Raw genomic sequence first — 17,079 nt, forward strand, 5'->3', positions numbered from 1 at the left:
ATCACACACTACAAGCTGAAACACTGCCATCAGGCACTGTCCACTCCCATGCATCTATAAAGATTGTGTATGCCCATTTAGGAGTGAACTGTCTCTGAATAAACATTTAACTTGTGACCATAGTCAGTCTGTTCAAGCCTCCTCAAAATTGCTAAAAGCAACATCAAATGTGAACTTTGACTTGTGTAATTTTTCAGAGGCTTGCAGTGTTTCACAGTATTTTGCACATCTAAAAACACACATTAAAAAGAAAGAGACAGTGGGATGCCCCTTTCAAAACTGTAGTTTCCAGACCAGTGTGTACAGCACTTTCCTTGATTATAAAAGTAGGAATCATCGCCTCATTAAAGATTTTTGAACAGACTTGTACCAAACTTGCAGTCCTGGTGATTCAAACCCTGAAAGTGCAGATTCTAAAACACAGTCATTCAGTCTGGATTGCTCAACAGTAGATAGTGACATAGATGTTCAAGACCTACAGGATTTGATTCAACACAAAGTTGCAGCACTGTTACTTCATATGCAAACAACTCTACATTTCTCAAAGACCACCATGCAAGAAATTGTAAACGAATTTTGCAGTGTTTATTCAATTGTGCAAGAGTTCACTCCAAGAATAGTTGAAAGTGTATTGGTTAAGCACAATTGTGTATTAACCAATGAAGTGACTGCTGCCTTAGTTGAGATAGTCGAAAAAACGAATCCCCTAACTTTCCTGTCAAAGAATGGCCCTTTTGCAACCGAATACAAAAGAACCACTTCTTACAAGGACAATTTAAAAGTAATTGAGCCAGTTGAATATTTTTTAGACTCATCTTCCCAAAACAAGTTTGTTTATATTCTGATTCTGAAAGTTTTGACAGAGTTGTTGAACCTTGATGACGTTTTGGATAAAATCCTGCAGGAAACTGCTGACCAGTCCGGTCAAATTAAAACATACAGAGATGGACTGTACTGCAAAGGAAATCCTTTGCTCTCCTCAGAGAGTTTAAGCATTGCACTTGGGGTGTATATAGATGACTATGAGGTATGTAACCCATTGGGAATATCAAGAAAAAAGCACAAAGTCTGTGCAGTGTATTGGGTAATATCAAACTTGCCAGCACAGTATAGGTCATCAGTTCAGTCAATTTATCTGGCTTATCTGTGTAACAGCAATGATGTAAAGAATTATGGCTATGATGGCATTTTTGAACCACTGATTAGGGACAATCCTTGAAGAGCAAGGATTATATGTTCAAAAATTGGGAGCAAGTGTCAAGGGTTCTGTGTTGTATGTGTCAGTTGACAACTTGGGGGCCCACTTGCTAGCTGGCTTCCAAGAAAGTTTCAATGTCAATAAATTCTGCAGATTTTGCCTAGCTAGTCACCAGGATATTGACAAGCATGAGGTCAGAGAAGGGGTGTTTCCACTCAGGACAGTTGAAACTCACAAACAGACTCTTGAAGAATTGAAGAAGAATTTGCTGGTTTCCCTGGATGGAGTAAAGAGAGACTGTGTTCTTGAGCAATTTTCTTATTTCCAGACAGTTCAAGGGTTTCCTCCAGATTTTATGCATGACCTGTTTGAAGGCATAGTACCAACACAGTTAAGTCTTTGCATAAAGTCCCTGATTTCCAAAAGGTACTTCACATTAGATGACCTTAATGCCATCATCAAGTCTTTTCCTTTCAAGTTTACTGATAAAACCAATAAACCACAACAAATGTCAAAGTCATTTGCATCAAAACATTCAATTGGTGGAAACTGCCATGAAAACTGAACTCTGTTAAGGCTACTGCCATTGATGATTGGTCACAGAGTACCAGAAGGACAAAAAAACTTGGCAAATCTTACTAGATCTGAAAGATATTGTTGAACTCCTAGATACTGGACATTTTTCTGATGAGACATTGTGCTGCTTAGATGCCAAAATCTCAGAACACAGATGCTTGTTGAAAGAGTGTTTCCCAGATTTCCACATTCTCCCCAAGCATCACTTCTTGGAACACTATCCTGAAATGATTCGTCGATTTGGGCCTGTGACTGATTTTTGGACTATTCGCTTTGAGGCGAAGCACAACTTCTTTAAGAGATTCGTGCATTATGCTAAAAACTTCAAGAATGTCTTGCTCACTCAAGCCAAAAAGCATCAGCTTGCTTTGGTGTACTACCTTGATTTGCGAAGTGTTTTCAAACCTGATCTAGAAGTACGATGCATTGCTCTCGTTTCACCACACACACTTGAACATTCAGTGAAGGAGGCCATTGAGCATAAATATGGAAACATCAACACTTTATTTCTTTCAACCCATGCATGTATCTATGGTACTGAGTACTCAGAGGGAATGTTTTTGTCTATAGGGCACACCAGTGGACTGCCCGACTTTGGTGAGATTGTTAAAATTATAATTGTGAACAACAAAGTGTCATTCATCGTCAAACCCTTTAAAGCCTGGAGCATTTGCGAAGCAATCAGCTGATGAGTAATTGCACTTCTGAACTGCAGGTTGTGGAACCCCATGAGCTTAATGGATACCCTCCACTTTATCCATTCGTAGAGCTGGCAAGCTAAGCGTCACACCAAAAACCTTCTTGCTTCACTAAGGTACATTTGTTGAAATGCACATGATTTTCTGGGTGTTCACATTAAAGGAATATTTCAATAAAAAATTTAAATGGTCATTTACTTACCCTCTTGTCACTCTAAACCCATATTATTTGATTTGGGATCATTATACTGTTGATCAGTGATTTGATTTGAGAGTGAATAATGACTTAAATTATGTTATTCATCCAAAAATATATGATATGTGTGTGAGTTAATAATGACAATTTAAATTTTAGGGTTAACTATTCCTTTAATGATGTATTATTGTCTGAGGAAAATGCAATTGTCTTACAACTTTAAAACATTTTGTGTATTGTATAGATGTGTGGACCTTGTTTTAATGTAATCACATCTTTGTACACTTTCCCCAGTTGCAGAGAAACTCTGGAATTTTCTATTCCTATAACAAAATGCTGTTTCGTTTGATCATCTCACCACAGAACATTCAAAAATGTAGACTTGATCCTGTTCCAGATTCAGTTGATGGCCATGGTTCACAGCCATGGCCAGCCACCTTTCCCATCCCCGTTTTTACATATGATGTGGAGCTGAGGCTAAGACAAGGTAATGAGGCATTTTGAAAGGATGGAACACTTCTGTCAATTCCCAGAGACATGAAGATTGAAATTCTTGAGAAACGTCCAAAAACGATATACTCATACAAAGCCTATCCTAGGAATGAAGAGACTGAAAGTGTAGCGGTTGCTTTAATTGAAAAACAGCCCTGCCTCAAAGAGCCAAGCTCCACATCTGGATGGTATGGGTGGAAAATAAGTTTGAGGTTAAAAATGGGCAACTACAGACAAAAGCTGAGAGATGCAGGTTGTCAGGAACTGAAAGTTCCTGAAAGTGAATTCTGAAAAGAGAGGTCTTGGGGAGACAAGAGGAAAGCGAAACAAAGTTAAGGAACAAGTTTTCTTCCAGACCTCCCTCAGGGCAGAGACAGGAAATGTCTAGAAGAGGAAAGAGAGCAAATAGCTGTGGAGATGAGGAAGAGGACTCCTGACATCACCTTTGTTGATGCTGCTATGATCAGCACTTATTCTTTGAGAAGACAAGAAGTCGTTGAGGAGGAGCCACCAGTGTCGCAAATGAAAGTCCGATGGCCAGCACTTTTCACCGAGAGACAGGTAAATTGTGTTGGTTTGTTTCTGTGTGCTTTGAATTTATCAGAAAATCTTGGGCTATAAAAGTTGTGCTGTTCTAATAGAAGATATGGGAAAACTTAATATCCTCAGATATTCTATGATCAGTTCTATCATGTTGAGTGAAATGAAAATGATTTAACTTCCTGCATGGTGTTTTAATTTAGTACTGTTCAAGACTGTCAATGACACCCTGGCACCTTTGTTAAATTTGTAAATGTATTTAAAGACTTATATAATGTCATATGTTTTTATAGATCAGCAAGGAATTCACCAGGCTTGTGTCAAAGGACCTGAAGAAGTCCTTTTTTGAAGGCCTAGATTGTCATCTCCTAAAGCTGTTACAGTTATTCAGGTCAAAGCGTTATGAGGACATTCCAGAAATTACTAAAATACTGGAGAGCCTTGATAAGGATGTGAGTCAATTTATTTAAAAGCAGTCTTTTACCCCCCAAAATGAAAATTCTGTGATCATTTACTCACTTGTATGTTTGTCCAAACCTCTATGACTTATTTTCTTCTATGGAACATAAAACTAGTGATAGTGACATATATCTTTTCATACAATGGCAGTTGATAGTAACTCACTTCACAGAGTAAGTGGCTAAAAAGTAACCCATACAACTTGTATGTATTATTCCAAGTCTTCTGAAATCATACAATCTCTTTGTATGATGAAAACATAAAAACTTCAGTCTTTGTTTACAGTAAGGTTTGATTTTTTTTGGCTACTACCTAACATCAAACCTCATTGGTTCTTGCAAATCTTTTGACCAAATGTCATGACACAAGAACCAATGAGGTTTGATGTTGTTGTTGTATTATGTTGTAGTAACATCAAAACTGATATGGTCAGTTCATCACAAAAAGTTATCTTCCAAAAACTTCTAAAATAGTCAATGTGACTCATTCACTACTTTTACTGCATTTTTTATAGTGTTCATTTGTCCATTATAGAGCTTAACAGCCCACTGTCACTGTTCATTTTCATTGTTTGGAATAAAGATATGAATATTTTGGAACGTGTTTGGAACATGTGTTGGTCAGTAAATGACAGTTTTCATCTTTGGTGACCTGTCCTTTTAAATCCTTCAAGTGTTGTTACAACCCAATGAATTTAAGGCAGGGGTGCCCAATCCTGCTCCTGGAGATCCACTGTCCTGCAGAGTTTAGCTCCAACCCCAATTAAACACACCTAAACCAGCTAATCAGGTCTTCAGGATTACTAGAAACTTCCAGGCAGGTGTGTTGAACAAGGTTGGAGTTAAACTCTGCAGGACAGTGGCCCTCCAGGAGCAGGATTGGAAACCCCTGATTTAATTGGTATGAGGGTGTTACATCCACTATTAAATCTTATTTTGGATGTGATCAAGGGTGTGGTGATTGGAATATTAGTGGTTGTGGAAAATGTGAAGGAACCTCTCCCAGCATTCTGCAATGACATTGCTCTGGTGATTGAGGAAGAAGTGGTAATTCATCACCTGGATGATATACCTAATGCTTTTCTGAACCTGATGGGCCTGGTGTACACATTAAACCTTGACTACCCAAAGGAATTAAAATTCACATTTGAAGTGATACAGTGCCTGTTTATTGGAGTTGGATCAGACTCTTGCACTGCAAGAGTCCACTCTCTGAATAGCAAGTTACTGCGGAGTAAATCAGAGGTTTTTGTTTTTTTGTCTTTTTTCCCCTCTTGGTACTGTTTAATCTTTGTACTGGTTTAAAGTTTTGGAGCATTGTTGTTTTAGATCTCATTGTTTTAAGTGGAATATAAGTATTCTTGAAATTTGTTTGTATTCATGGTGTTTCCTGTTTCTTCAAACTGACTGTTTCCTGTTACCTTGTCCTGTTTCTACAGGTTGGGAATTGAAGACAGAGAACACTAATTTTAATACAGTTTAATGTGAATTCTTCATGTACACTTGTTCCTGCAGTGAAAATATCTGATAATGACAAAAAGAGTTATTTGTCCTATTCTAAAATGGGTCTGTGCACAGAATAGTTGAGGAATAATTACTATTTTGTCAGAGTTGGTTCATAGTTGTGAAAACTTGAAAAATTCAACCAATTTTCAACCAACCAATATGTTTTTCAGTTGACTTAACTAAAAACTCTAAATGCTAATTTATTGATAGAGTACGTTGGCTCAATTTACTGCATGTTATTTCAACAACTACATGTAAGTTGAGTGAACTTAACACTTCATGTTTGCTAAACCTAACTGAGTCAAAGCAACAAGATGACTTGACTAAGTCACGTTGTGTCAACAAATCATTTTTTGCAGTGTAGCGAAGACAAAAAAACACTCCACATAGGGTCACATGAGGATATATATATACATACAGGTGCTGGTCATATAATTAGAATATCACCAAAAAGTTGATTTATTTCACTAATTCCATTCAAAAAGTGAAACTTGTATATTATATTCATTCATTACACACAGACTGATATATTTCAAATGTTTATTTCTTTTAATTTTGATGATTATAACTGACAACTAAGGCAAATCCCAAATTCAGTATCTCAGAAAATTAGAATATTGTGAAAAGGTTCAATATTGAAGACACCTGGTGCCACACTCTAATCAGCTAATTAACTCACAACACCTGCAAATGCCTTTAAATGGTCTCTCAGTCTAGTTCTGTACGCTACACAATCATGGGGAAGACTGCTGACTTGACAGTTGTCCAAAAGACGACCATTGACACATTGCACAAGGAGGGCAAGACACAAAAGGTCATTGCAAAAGAGGCTGGCTGTTCACAGAGCTCTGTGTCCAAGCACATTAATAGAGAGGCAAAGGGAAGGAAAAGATGTGGTAGAAAAAAGTGTACAAGCAACAGGGATAACCGCACCCTGGAGAGGATTGTGAAACAAAACCCATTCAAAAATGTGGGGGAGAACCACTACGCACAGACGTATGCAAGACATGGGTTTCAGCTGTCGCATTCCTTGTGTCAAGCCACTCTTGAACAACAGACAGCATCTGAAGCGTCTCGCCTGGGCTAAAGACAAAGGACTGGACTGCTGCTGAGTGGTCCAAAGTTATGTTCTCTGATGAAAGTAAATTTTGCATTTCCTTTGGAAATCAGGGTCCCAGAGTCTGGAGGAAGAGAGGAGAGGCACACAATCCACGTTGCTTGAGGTCCAGTGTAAAGTTTCCACAGTCAGTGATGGTTTGGGGTGTTTTCTGAGGTCCAAGGTCAATGCAGCCGTATACCAGGAAGTTTTAGAGCACTTCATGCTTCCTGCTGTTGACCAACTTTATGGAGATGCAGATTTCATTTTCCAACAGGACTTGGCACCTGCACACAGTGCCAAAGCAACCAGTATCTGGTTTAAGGACCATGGTATCCCTGTTCTTAATTGGCCAGCAAACTCGCCTGACCTTAACCTCATAGAAAATCTATGGGGTATTGTGAAGAGGAAGATGCGATATGCCAGACCCAACAATGCAGAAGAGCTGAAGGCCACTATCAGAGCAACCTGGGCTCTCATAACACCTGAGCAGTGCCACAGACTGATCGACTCCATGCCACGCCGCATTGCTGCAGTAATTCAGGCAAAAGGAGCCCCAGCTAAGTATTGAGTGCTGTACATGCTCATACTTTTCAGTTGGCCAAGATTTCTAAAAATCCTTTCTTTGTATTGGTCTTAAGTAATATTCTAATTTTCTGAGATACTGAATTTGGGATTTTCCTTAGTTGTCAGTTATAATCATCAAAATTAAAAGAAATAAACATTTGAAATATATCAGTCTGTGTGTAATGAATGAATATAATATACAAGTTTCACTTTTTGAATGGAATTAGTGAAATAAATCAACTTTTTGATGATATTCTATGACCAGCACCTGTATGTGTGTGTGTATATATATATATATATATCGATTTTTGCCCATGGGTGTCTCACTTGCGGACTGTTTTGCTGAGATTTTGCTCTCTTCAGTTAGAGGTATGACACACTTGCCGATTCAAAATGGAGGACATGTGACAGACATGCCAACTCACCTCAACTCTCTTTCTCTGATTCCCTGTCACAAAAGATGACATATTCAGATTATAATAAATGTGTACATTTAAAGCATTTCATCATATCAAAGTTAATAAAGTGGCTCAAGTAAACTCAAAATCCTGTTCTTAAAGATACATTTCAATGACTGAAACAAAATTAGTAATGCGCCACAGAAAGCCTAAAATGTAATTAAATTAAACATGGTCTTAATTGTTTACTCAATTGTTTATTTTTTTTAAATGAACGTAATTTCACAGTGCAATAAATCATAATGGTCCTAAAAATAGGCTTGACATTTGTTAAGAAAATACAATTAATTTTTGATTTTAGGGTGAAATATGACCTGGGAATGTCTCCATGTATGGGGGTGTAAATGTGTGAGGGCTGCACAACCACATACATGTACACAACCATAACCACGGCGCTAATCCAAATAAGAACTGAGATTAACACATTTACAGAAATAACCAACACACAAATTCTGGTTATCTTTGACCATACAGTATTTAGTAGAGACCTGGTTTGGAACACTAAGTATGGACCACAGTCACCCTCTATTGTTTCATGTGCTGTTACACTGTTTTTCTCCAATTTGGTCAAGAAATTCCTGGATCAATTTAAGCAAAAGCAATGTAGTGCTGACTTGTTGTTGTGGACAATACAATCGTAACATTTTCCAATGGATTGCACGAATTGAAATATTTATTACTAACAAGTTCAAATATTAAAAAAATAAATAAAAAAAAAAATGTTTTTATAAATCATTTTTTCTATCACTGCAGACAAAAGCTCATAAATAAAAAAATTAAACACTTTGGCAATTAAAACTCTGATTATTTCACTTAATTTTAATAATTTAGGCAGACAGAAGCTGATTTAAAGCTCCTGTACTGATAAAATATTGTCCAGGATGTTTAAAAAAAAAAAAAAGTAATTAATTAAATTAAATTGCACCACGCAATTGTTATTAAATAAACTCTACTTTATTGCATATTATTTCCCAACACATCACCTCTTCTTGAAAAGACACTAAAATTATTTTTTTTTTGTTTTTAAAACGTCTTGACAGAAAAACAAGAAAAAGAAAACCACCAAATCACCAAAATAAAGTCCAAATTAAGCCAATCCCAAAGTGCCAACTGTTAACATTCATACCCTGAGCTTTTAAACATGTCCAACTGGAATTTATTTTTTTATTTTCCCTCAAACAAATAATACTGTCAAAAACATATAAACTATTTTTATTTATTTTTATATCTCTAGTTCAACACACAAGCCATTCTCTTAAATATACTGACAGATGTTCACTTCATGGCTAGAATTCATGTCAAACTGACATTGTGGAATTACATTTTTCATGATACATTTCGTTCTTATTCTCTTCTTAAATAACAATATAAACATTCTACCAAAAATATGTCTCCCTCTCTCTCTCACTCTCTTTGTGCATGCACAGACAGACAGACACACACACAGAGAGACTCACACTTCAAATGGCAGTCCAGTGCATCTTAAATGCACTGTGTGAGAACACATGAGATTGTGGCTGGTTTGAGGTCAGTCTTTGGCTCTGTAAACTAAAGAGAGTGACAGCAGCGCAGTACTATTCATCATCTTCCTCCTCTGGAGTGTACTCTTCATCTGCTGACTCGCTGTGGTTCTGCTCTTCTTCTTCCTCATTCCTCATCTCCTCCTCACCCTCTATATCACTGCTGCTGTCATTGTCTTCATCGAAGCTGTCTTCAACATCTTCCTCTTCTTCTTCATCATCATCCTCCTCACCATCTCCACCATCAAATTCACCTTAAAAAAATGTTTAAATAAAAAAGAACAAAAATATAAGATGCTCATAAGACCCCAGACCACACTTGCACCTGGTGTTAACATTCATCTCAGATGATCAGATCACAATAATAAATAAAATACAATTTGTAAAATAATCACCTTTTCATCATTTGGGTCACATTTGAGCTTTTCTTAACATGTCCAAATTCCATGTATTCCATCAATAAATATTATGACTTGAAATCACATATTGCACTTATCTATATAGCATTATTTACTTTTTATATATGTATATATTTGGGCTGTCAATTGATTACACTTTTAAATCAAATTAATTACATGACATGCTGATTAATCAAATTAATTGAATACATCATTATTTGCTGAGACAGGCCCCCAAACCGATAATTCATATTATATTATATGTAGGGCCCATAATCCACATATAATACGGATTGAAATTCAGTTTGAAAAAAATTGAATTTTTGTGGCAGATGAGTAAAGCATTGATTCGACAACACAAAAGTTGCTTTAGAACACAATGTATTGTTTGTTTTATTATCATATCATTGAACAAGCCTACAGTTGACAGCAATCTGTTTTGCACTGAGTTCATCGATGTGTTCAGTTCTCACAGTATGCATTCTTCCAGTACACATACTCTTCACAGCCATCACTCCAGCACCTTATCCTTGAGTAATTGTGCTAAATTGTTAATTTGGTACTAGAAAATCACTTGCCATTATATCAAACACTGCTGAAAGCTATTTGGTTCGTTAAATGAAGCTTAACATTGTCTTTGTTTGTTTTTGAGTTGCCACTGTATGCAATAGACTGACATGTCTTAAGGTCAATATTAGGTCAAAAATGGCAAAAAAGAAACAGCTTTCTATAGAAACTCATCAGTCAATCATTGTTTTAATGAATGAAGGCTATACAATGCTTGAAATTGCCGAAAAACTGAAGATTTCATACAAAGTTGTGCAATACAGTCTTCAAAGACAAAGGACAACTGGCTCTAACAAGGACAGAAAGAGATGTGGAAGGCCAGATGTACAACTAAACAAGAGGATAAGTACATCAGAGTCTCTAGTTTGAGAAATAGACACCTCACATGTCCTCAGCTGACAGCTTCATTGAATTCTACCCGCTCAACACCAGTTTCATGTACAACAGTAAAGAGAAGACTCAGGTGTGCAGGCCTTATGGGAAGAATTGCAAAGAAAAGCCACTTTTACAGATAACTGGAAAAGAGTGTTATGGATCTTAACCCCATTGAGCTTTTGTGGGACAGCCACATCTATGGCAAGTGCTAAAGGAAGTGTGGGGTGAAATGTCACCTGAGTATCTGGACAAACTGACAGCTAGAATGCCAAGGAACTGCAAAGGATTTTTTGATTAGAACTCTTTGAAGCAGTTTAAGAAGAGAAGTCCTGAATTTTTTTTTTCAAACTGTAATAGTAATTTTTCACATTATTAATGTCCTGACCATCCATTTTGATCAGCTGAATGCCAATTTGGTGAATAATAGTACACATTTTTTCCATAAGTGCAAAATCTGTACATTATTCCAAACTTTTGGCCGCCAGTGTATTTTAATGCCTACCTTCAAACTTAGTGCCTCTTTGCTTGACATCATGGGAAAATCAAACAAAATCAGCCAAGACCTCAGAAAAAAATTGTGGACCTCCACAAGTCTGGTTCATCCTTGGGAGAAATTTCCAAATGCCCGAAGGTACCACGTTCATCTGTACAAACAATAGTACGCAAGTATAAACACCATGGGACCACGCAGCCATCATACAGCTCAGGAAGGAGACACATTCCATCTCCTAGTGATGAACATAGCTTGGTGCGAAAAGACCAACAGCAATGGACCTTGTGAAGATGCTGGAGGAAACAGGTAGACATGTATCTATATCCACTGTAAAAACGAGTCCTATATCGACATAACCTGAAAGGCTGCTCAGCAAGGAAGAAGCCACTGTTCCAAAACCACCATAAAAAAGTCAGACTACAGTTTGCAAGTGCACATGGTGACAAATGTCCTCTGGTCTGATGAAACAAAAATTTAGTTTGGCCACAATGACCATCGTTATGTTTGGAGGAAAAAGGGTGAGGCTTGCAAGCCAAAAAACACCATCCCAACCGTGAAGCATGGGGGTGGCAGCATCATGTTGAGGGGGTGCTTTGCTGCAGGAGGGACTGGTGCACTTCACAAAATAGATGGCATAATGAGGAAGGAAAATTATGTGGATATATTGAAACAACATCTCAAGACATCAGTCAGGTAGTTAAAGCTCGTTCACAAATGGGTCTTCCAAATGGACAATGACCCCAAACACACCTCCAATGTTGTGGCAAAATGGTTTAAGGACAACAAAGTCAAGGTATTGGAGTGGCCATCACAAAACCCTGACCTAAATCCGATAGAAAATTTGTCGGCAGAACTGAAAAAGCATGACTCACTTACACCAGTTCTGTCTGGAGGAATGGGCCAAAATTCCAGCAACTTATTGTGAGAAGCTTGTGGAATACCCAAAACATTTGACCCAAGTTAAACAATTTAAAGACAATGCTAACAAATACTAACAAATTGTATATAAACTTCTGACCCACTGGGAATGTGATGAAAGAAATAAAAGCTAAAATAAATAATTTTCTCTACTATTATTCTGACATTTCACATTCTTAAAATAAAGTAGTGATCCTAACTGACCAAAGACAGGGAATGTTTTCTACGATTAAATGTCAGGAATTGTGAAAAACTGAGATTAAATGTATTTGGCTAAGGTGTATCTAAACTTCTGACTTCAACTGTGTGTGTGTGTGTGTGTGTGTGTGTGTGTGTATACATATATATAATTTATATAAAATATTATTACTAGGGCTGTTGATTTAACATGTTAATTTATTGTGATTAATTATATGTGGAGTTAACGGGGAAAACAAGAGGTGGTGGAACATGTTTTTACATCAGTGAAAGTTGGTGTACAGATGTAACAATGTTAAAGATGATGAGCTGTCCTAATTTGGAAGCGCTCTTTATCAACTTTAAGCCTTTCTACTTACCATGGGAGTTTTTCTCATTTATTCTGGTGAGCGTTTATATTCCTCCATAAGTGTGTGTGAGCGCAGTGCTGCAACAGCTGGCTGATCAGATCACAGACATGGAACAACAATACCTGGACTCACTAATTATTATTGATTATCTCTGTGATTTTAACAGAGCCAACCTCACCCGTGAACTGCCAAAATACAGACAGCACATTACATGCCCCACCAGAGACAGAAATATATTGGATAAATGCTACACAGCATTTAAGAATGCATATTGCTCTGTCCCTAGAGCAGCTTTGGGACTCTCTGATCACTGTCTGGTTCATCTTCTTCTGACCTACAGGCAGAAACTTAAATCACATTAACCTGTAGTAAAGACTGTAAAGAAATGGTTCCAGAGATGGAACTACAAGCCTGCTTTTACTGCACTGATTGGAGTGTATTTGAGGCTGCAGACACCAATCTAGACGAGCTCACATATACTGTGACATCATATATCAATTTATGTGAGGATATGTGCATTCTTACTAGGACTTATTTAACATTCAACAATGACAAACCATGGTTTACCACAAAACTCAGGCAGCTTCATCAGGCCAAAGAGGATGCTTACAGATCAGGTCAGAAACACACTGACAAAAGAGATTAGAGTGGCTAAAAGAAGCTACTCTGAGAAGATGAAAAGCTCCTTAACACCTCCTGCAATTACCCTCCTCCCCCCTCTTGCTACTCAACCTGCACTTAAGATCTGTGAAGAGGATGTGTGCCTGGTCTTCCGGAAACAAAAGACAAGGAAAGCACAGGGCCCAGACGGTGTTTCACCCACTTGTTTAAAATCCTGTGCTGACCAGCTGGCCACCATCTTCACACAGATCTTTAACAGATCACTGGAGCTGTGTGACGTTCCCTGCTGCTTCAAACATTCCACATCATCCCTGTCCTAAAGAAACCCCAAAACACAGGACTTAATGACTACAGGCCCATCGCTCCAACGTCTGTGGTCATGAAGTAATTTGAGATTCTGGTGTTGGCCCATCTGAAGGACATCACTAGACCCTTTCTGGATCCCCTTCAATTTGTTTATCGAGCAAACAGGTCTGTGGATGATGCAGTCAACATAGGATTGCATTATATCTTGCAACATCTGGACAGACCAGGGACATATGCAAGGATCCTTTTTGTGGACTTCAGTTCGGCTTTCAACACCATCATCCCAGATATTCTCCAGACTAAATTAAACCAACTCTCTGATCCCACCTCTATCTGTCAGTGGATCACCAGCCTTCTGACAGACAGGGAGCAGCTAGTGAGAATGGGAAAATTAACTTCCAGCACCTGAACGATCAGCACTGGTTCCCCTCAGGGATGTGTGCACTCCCTACTACTCTTCTCCCTGTACACAAATGACTGCACCGCCAAGGACCCCTCTGTCAAGCTCCTGAAGTTTGCAGATGACACTACTCTCATCTGCCTTATCCAGGATGAAGATGAGTCTTCATACAGAAGGTTGAACAACTGGCTGTCTGGGAAATCAATACAACCTGGAGCTGAACACGCTCAAAACAGTGGAGAAGATAGTGGACTTTAGGAGGAACACCCCAACACTGCCCCCTCACCATTCTGAACAGCACTGTGTTGAGTGGCATTCAGCAGTGGAGTCATTCAGGTTCCAGGGAACTACCATCTCACAGAACCTGAATTGGGAGACCCATATTGACTCAGTTGTGAAAAAGGCCCAGCAGAGGTTGTACTTCCTTTGCCAGTTCAGGACGTTCAACCTGCCACATGCACTGCTGATCCAGTTCTACTCAGCAGTCATTGAGTCTGTCCTCTGCACTTCAATAACTGTCTGGTTTGGTTCAGCAACAAAATCGGACATCAGAAGACTACAAAGGACAGTTATTCAGGTTATGTCTTGTTGTTGTATTGTTTGTGCATTGGAAGCTTCTGTCACCAAGACAAACTCCTTGTATGTGTAAGCATATTTGGCAATAAAGCAGATTCTGATATAAAAAATAAACTGATAATTTTGCGTATATATACACATACACATACACACACACACACACACACACACACACACTCATTCTTTATTATATGTTTTTTTTTTTTTTTTTTTTTTTTTCACATTTTAGAATAATAGTAAAGTCATCAAAACTATGGAATAACATTTTTCCACCGAATTATGTTGTGACTAAACAAAATCCAAAATAAATCAAACTGTGTTATATTTTAGCATCTTCAAAGTAGTCACCCTTTGCCTAGAATGCAGACATGTACTCTTGACATTTTCACAACCAACTTCTTGAGGTATCACCCTGGGATGCTTTTTAAACAGTATTGAAGGAGTTCCCATCTATGTTGGGCACTTATTGGATGCTTTTCTTTATTATTTGGTCCAAATCATCAATTTCAAAACTTGTTTTTTTTAATTAAATTTTAGATTTATAATGAAATAAATTAATATGGTGGCACAATTATACTTTTGTCTACAAAACTAATTTCAAACATTTAAGCATACGCCTTCAGATCAAAAGATGTTTAAGATCATGAGAAACATTTCAGTCAAGTGTTTCAAATGTTTTTACCAGTAGTGTGTATATATATGTATATATACAGGTGCATCTCAATAAATTAGAATGTCGTGGAAAAGTTCATTTATTTCAGTAATTCAACTCAAATTGTGAAACTTGTGTATTAAATAAATTCAATGCACACAGACTGAAGTAGTTTAAGTCTTTGGTTCTTTTAATTGTGATGATTTTGGCTCACATTTAACAAAAACCCACCAATTCACTACCTCAAAAAATTAGAATATGGTGACATGCCAATGAGCTAATCAACTCAAAACACCTGCAAAAGTTTCCTGAGCCTTCAAAATGGTCTCTCAGTTTGGTTCACTAGGCTACACAATCATGGGGAAGACTGCTGATCTGACAGTTGTCCAGAAGACAATCATTGACACCCTTCACAAGGAGGGTAAGCCACAAACATTTATTGCCAAAGAAGCTGGCTGTTCACAGAGTGCTGTATCCAAGCATGTTAACAGAAAGTTGAGTGGAAGGAAAAAGTGTGGAAGAAAAAGATGCACAACCAACCGAGAGAACCGCAGCCTTATGAGGATTGTCAAGCAAAATCGATTCAAGAATTTGGGTGAACTTCACAAGGAATGGACTGAGGCTGGGGTCAAGGCATCAAGAGCCACCACACACAGACATGTCAAGGAATTTGGCTACAGTTGTCGTATTCCTCTTGTTAAGCCACTCCTGAACCACAGACAACGTCAGAGGCGTCTTACCTGGGCTAAGGAGAAGAACTGGACTGTTGCCCAGTGGTCCAAAGTCCTCTTTTCAGATGAGAGCAGGTTTTGTATTTCATTTGGAAACCAAGGTCCTAGAGAAGGGTGGAGAAGCTCATAGCCCAAGTTGCTTGAAGTCCAGTGTTAAGTTTCCACAGTCTATGATGATTTGGGGTGCAATGTCATCTGCTGGTGTTGGTCCATTGTGTTTTTTGAAAACCAAAGTCACTACACCCGTTTACCAAGAAATTTTGGAGCACTTCATGCTTCCTTCTGCTGACCAGCTTTTTAAAGATGCTGAATTCATTTTCCAGCAGGATTTGGCACCTGCCCACACTGCCAAAAGCACCAAAAGTTGGTTAAATGACCATGGTGTTGGTGTGCTTGACTGGCCAGCAAACTCACCAGACCTGAACCCCACAGAGAATCTATGGGGTATTGTCAAGAGGAAAATGAGAAACAAGAGACCAAAAAATACAGATGAGCTGAAGGCCACTGTCAAAGAAACCTGGGCTTCCATACCACCTCAGCAGTGCCACAAACTGATCACCTCCATGCCACGCCGAATTGAGGCAGTAATTAAAGCAAAAGGAGCCCCTACCAAGTATTGAGTACATATACAGTAAATGAACATACTTTCCAGAAGGCCAACAATTCACTAAAAATGTTTTTTTTATTGGTCTTATGATGTATTCTAATTTTTTGAGATAGTGAATTGGTGGGTTTTTGTTAAATGTGAGCCAAAATCATCACAATTAAAAGAACCAAAGACTTAAACTACTTCAGTCTGTGTGCACTGAATTTATTTAATACACGAGTTTCACAATTTGAGTTGAATTACTGAAATAAATGAACTTTTCCATGACATTCTAATTTATTGAGATGCACCTGTATATGTACATATATATAGTTTGAGTCAGTGGAAACTGAAACAGATGTTAATACAGAGTGTACACAGGATTTCAGACTCACAGACTGTGTTAATGAGTGTGGTGGTGTGCTGCCGCATTTCAGCAATGAAATCCCCCATCTTTCCTTCCATAGTTTCATACAGTGGCTCATTGTCGACTGTGGGCTCATCAGGGAGGAACAGAGGCTTTATCAGCTGTCTCCGGTACCTGACACACACACACACACACACACACACACACACAAAAATACATTAGTTGCAAATAAGGCA

General features: G+C 38.1%; 1 protein-coding gene across 9 annotated transcripts in view; it reads right to left on the reverse strand.

Annotated features, from left to right (window-relative positions):
* Window positions 1–7,974: 7,974 nt before the first annotated feature.
* Window positions 7,975–17,079, reverse strand: part of LOC127441903 (E3 ubiquitin/ISG15 ligase TRIM25-like) — a 150,421-nt gene continuing 141,316 nt past the window's right edge. For 8 of the 9 annotated variants that reach the window (XM_051699519.1, XM_051699491.1, XM_051699535.1 and 5 more), the window contains 2 exons: window positions 16,872–17,017; window positions 7,976–9,559 (listed from right to left, as the gene is read on the reverse strand). In XM_051699519.1, the coding sequence (XP_051555479.1) occupies window positions 9,360–9,559; window positions 16,872–17,017 (346 nt within the window). In that variant the 3' untranslated portion in view covers window positions 7,976–9,359. Of the gene's footprint in view, window positions 9,560–16,871; window positions 17,018–17,079 lie in introns of all 9 variants that reach the window. The other variant, XM_051699468.1, reaches the window with a different exon arrangement.

The sequence above is a fragment of the Myxocyprinus asiaticus genome, chromosome 1 (assembly GCF_019703515.2).
Source record: "Myxocyprinus asiaticus isolate MX2 ecotype Aquarium Trade chromosome 1, UBuf_Myxa_2, whole genome shotgun sequence".
In the NCBI taxonomy this organism is placed as follows: domain Eukaryota; kingdom Metazoa; phylum Chordata; class Actinopteri; order Cypriniformes; family Catostomidae; genus Myxocyprinus; species Myxocyprinus asiaticus.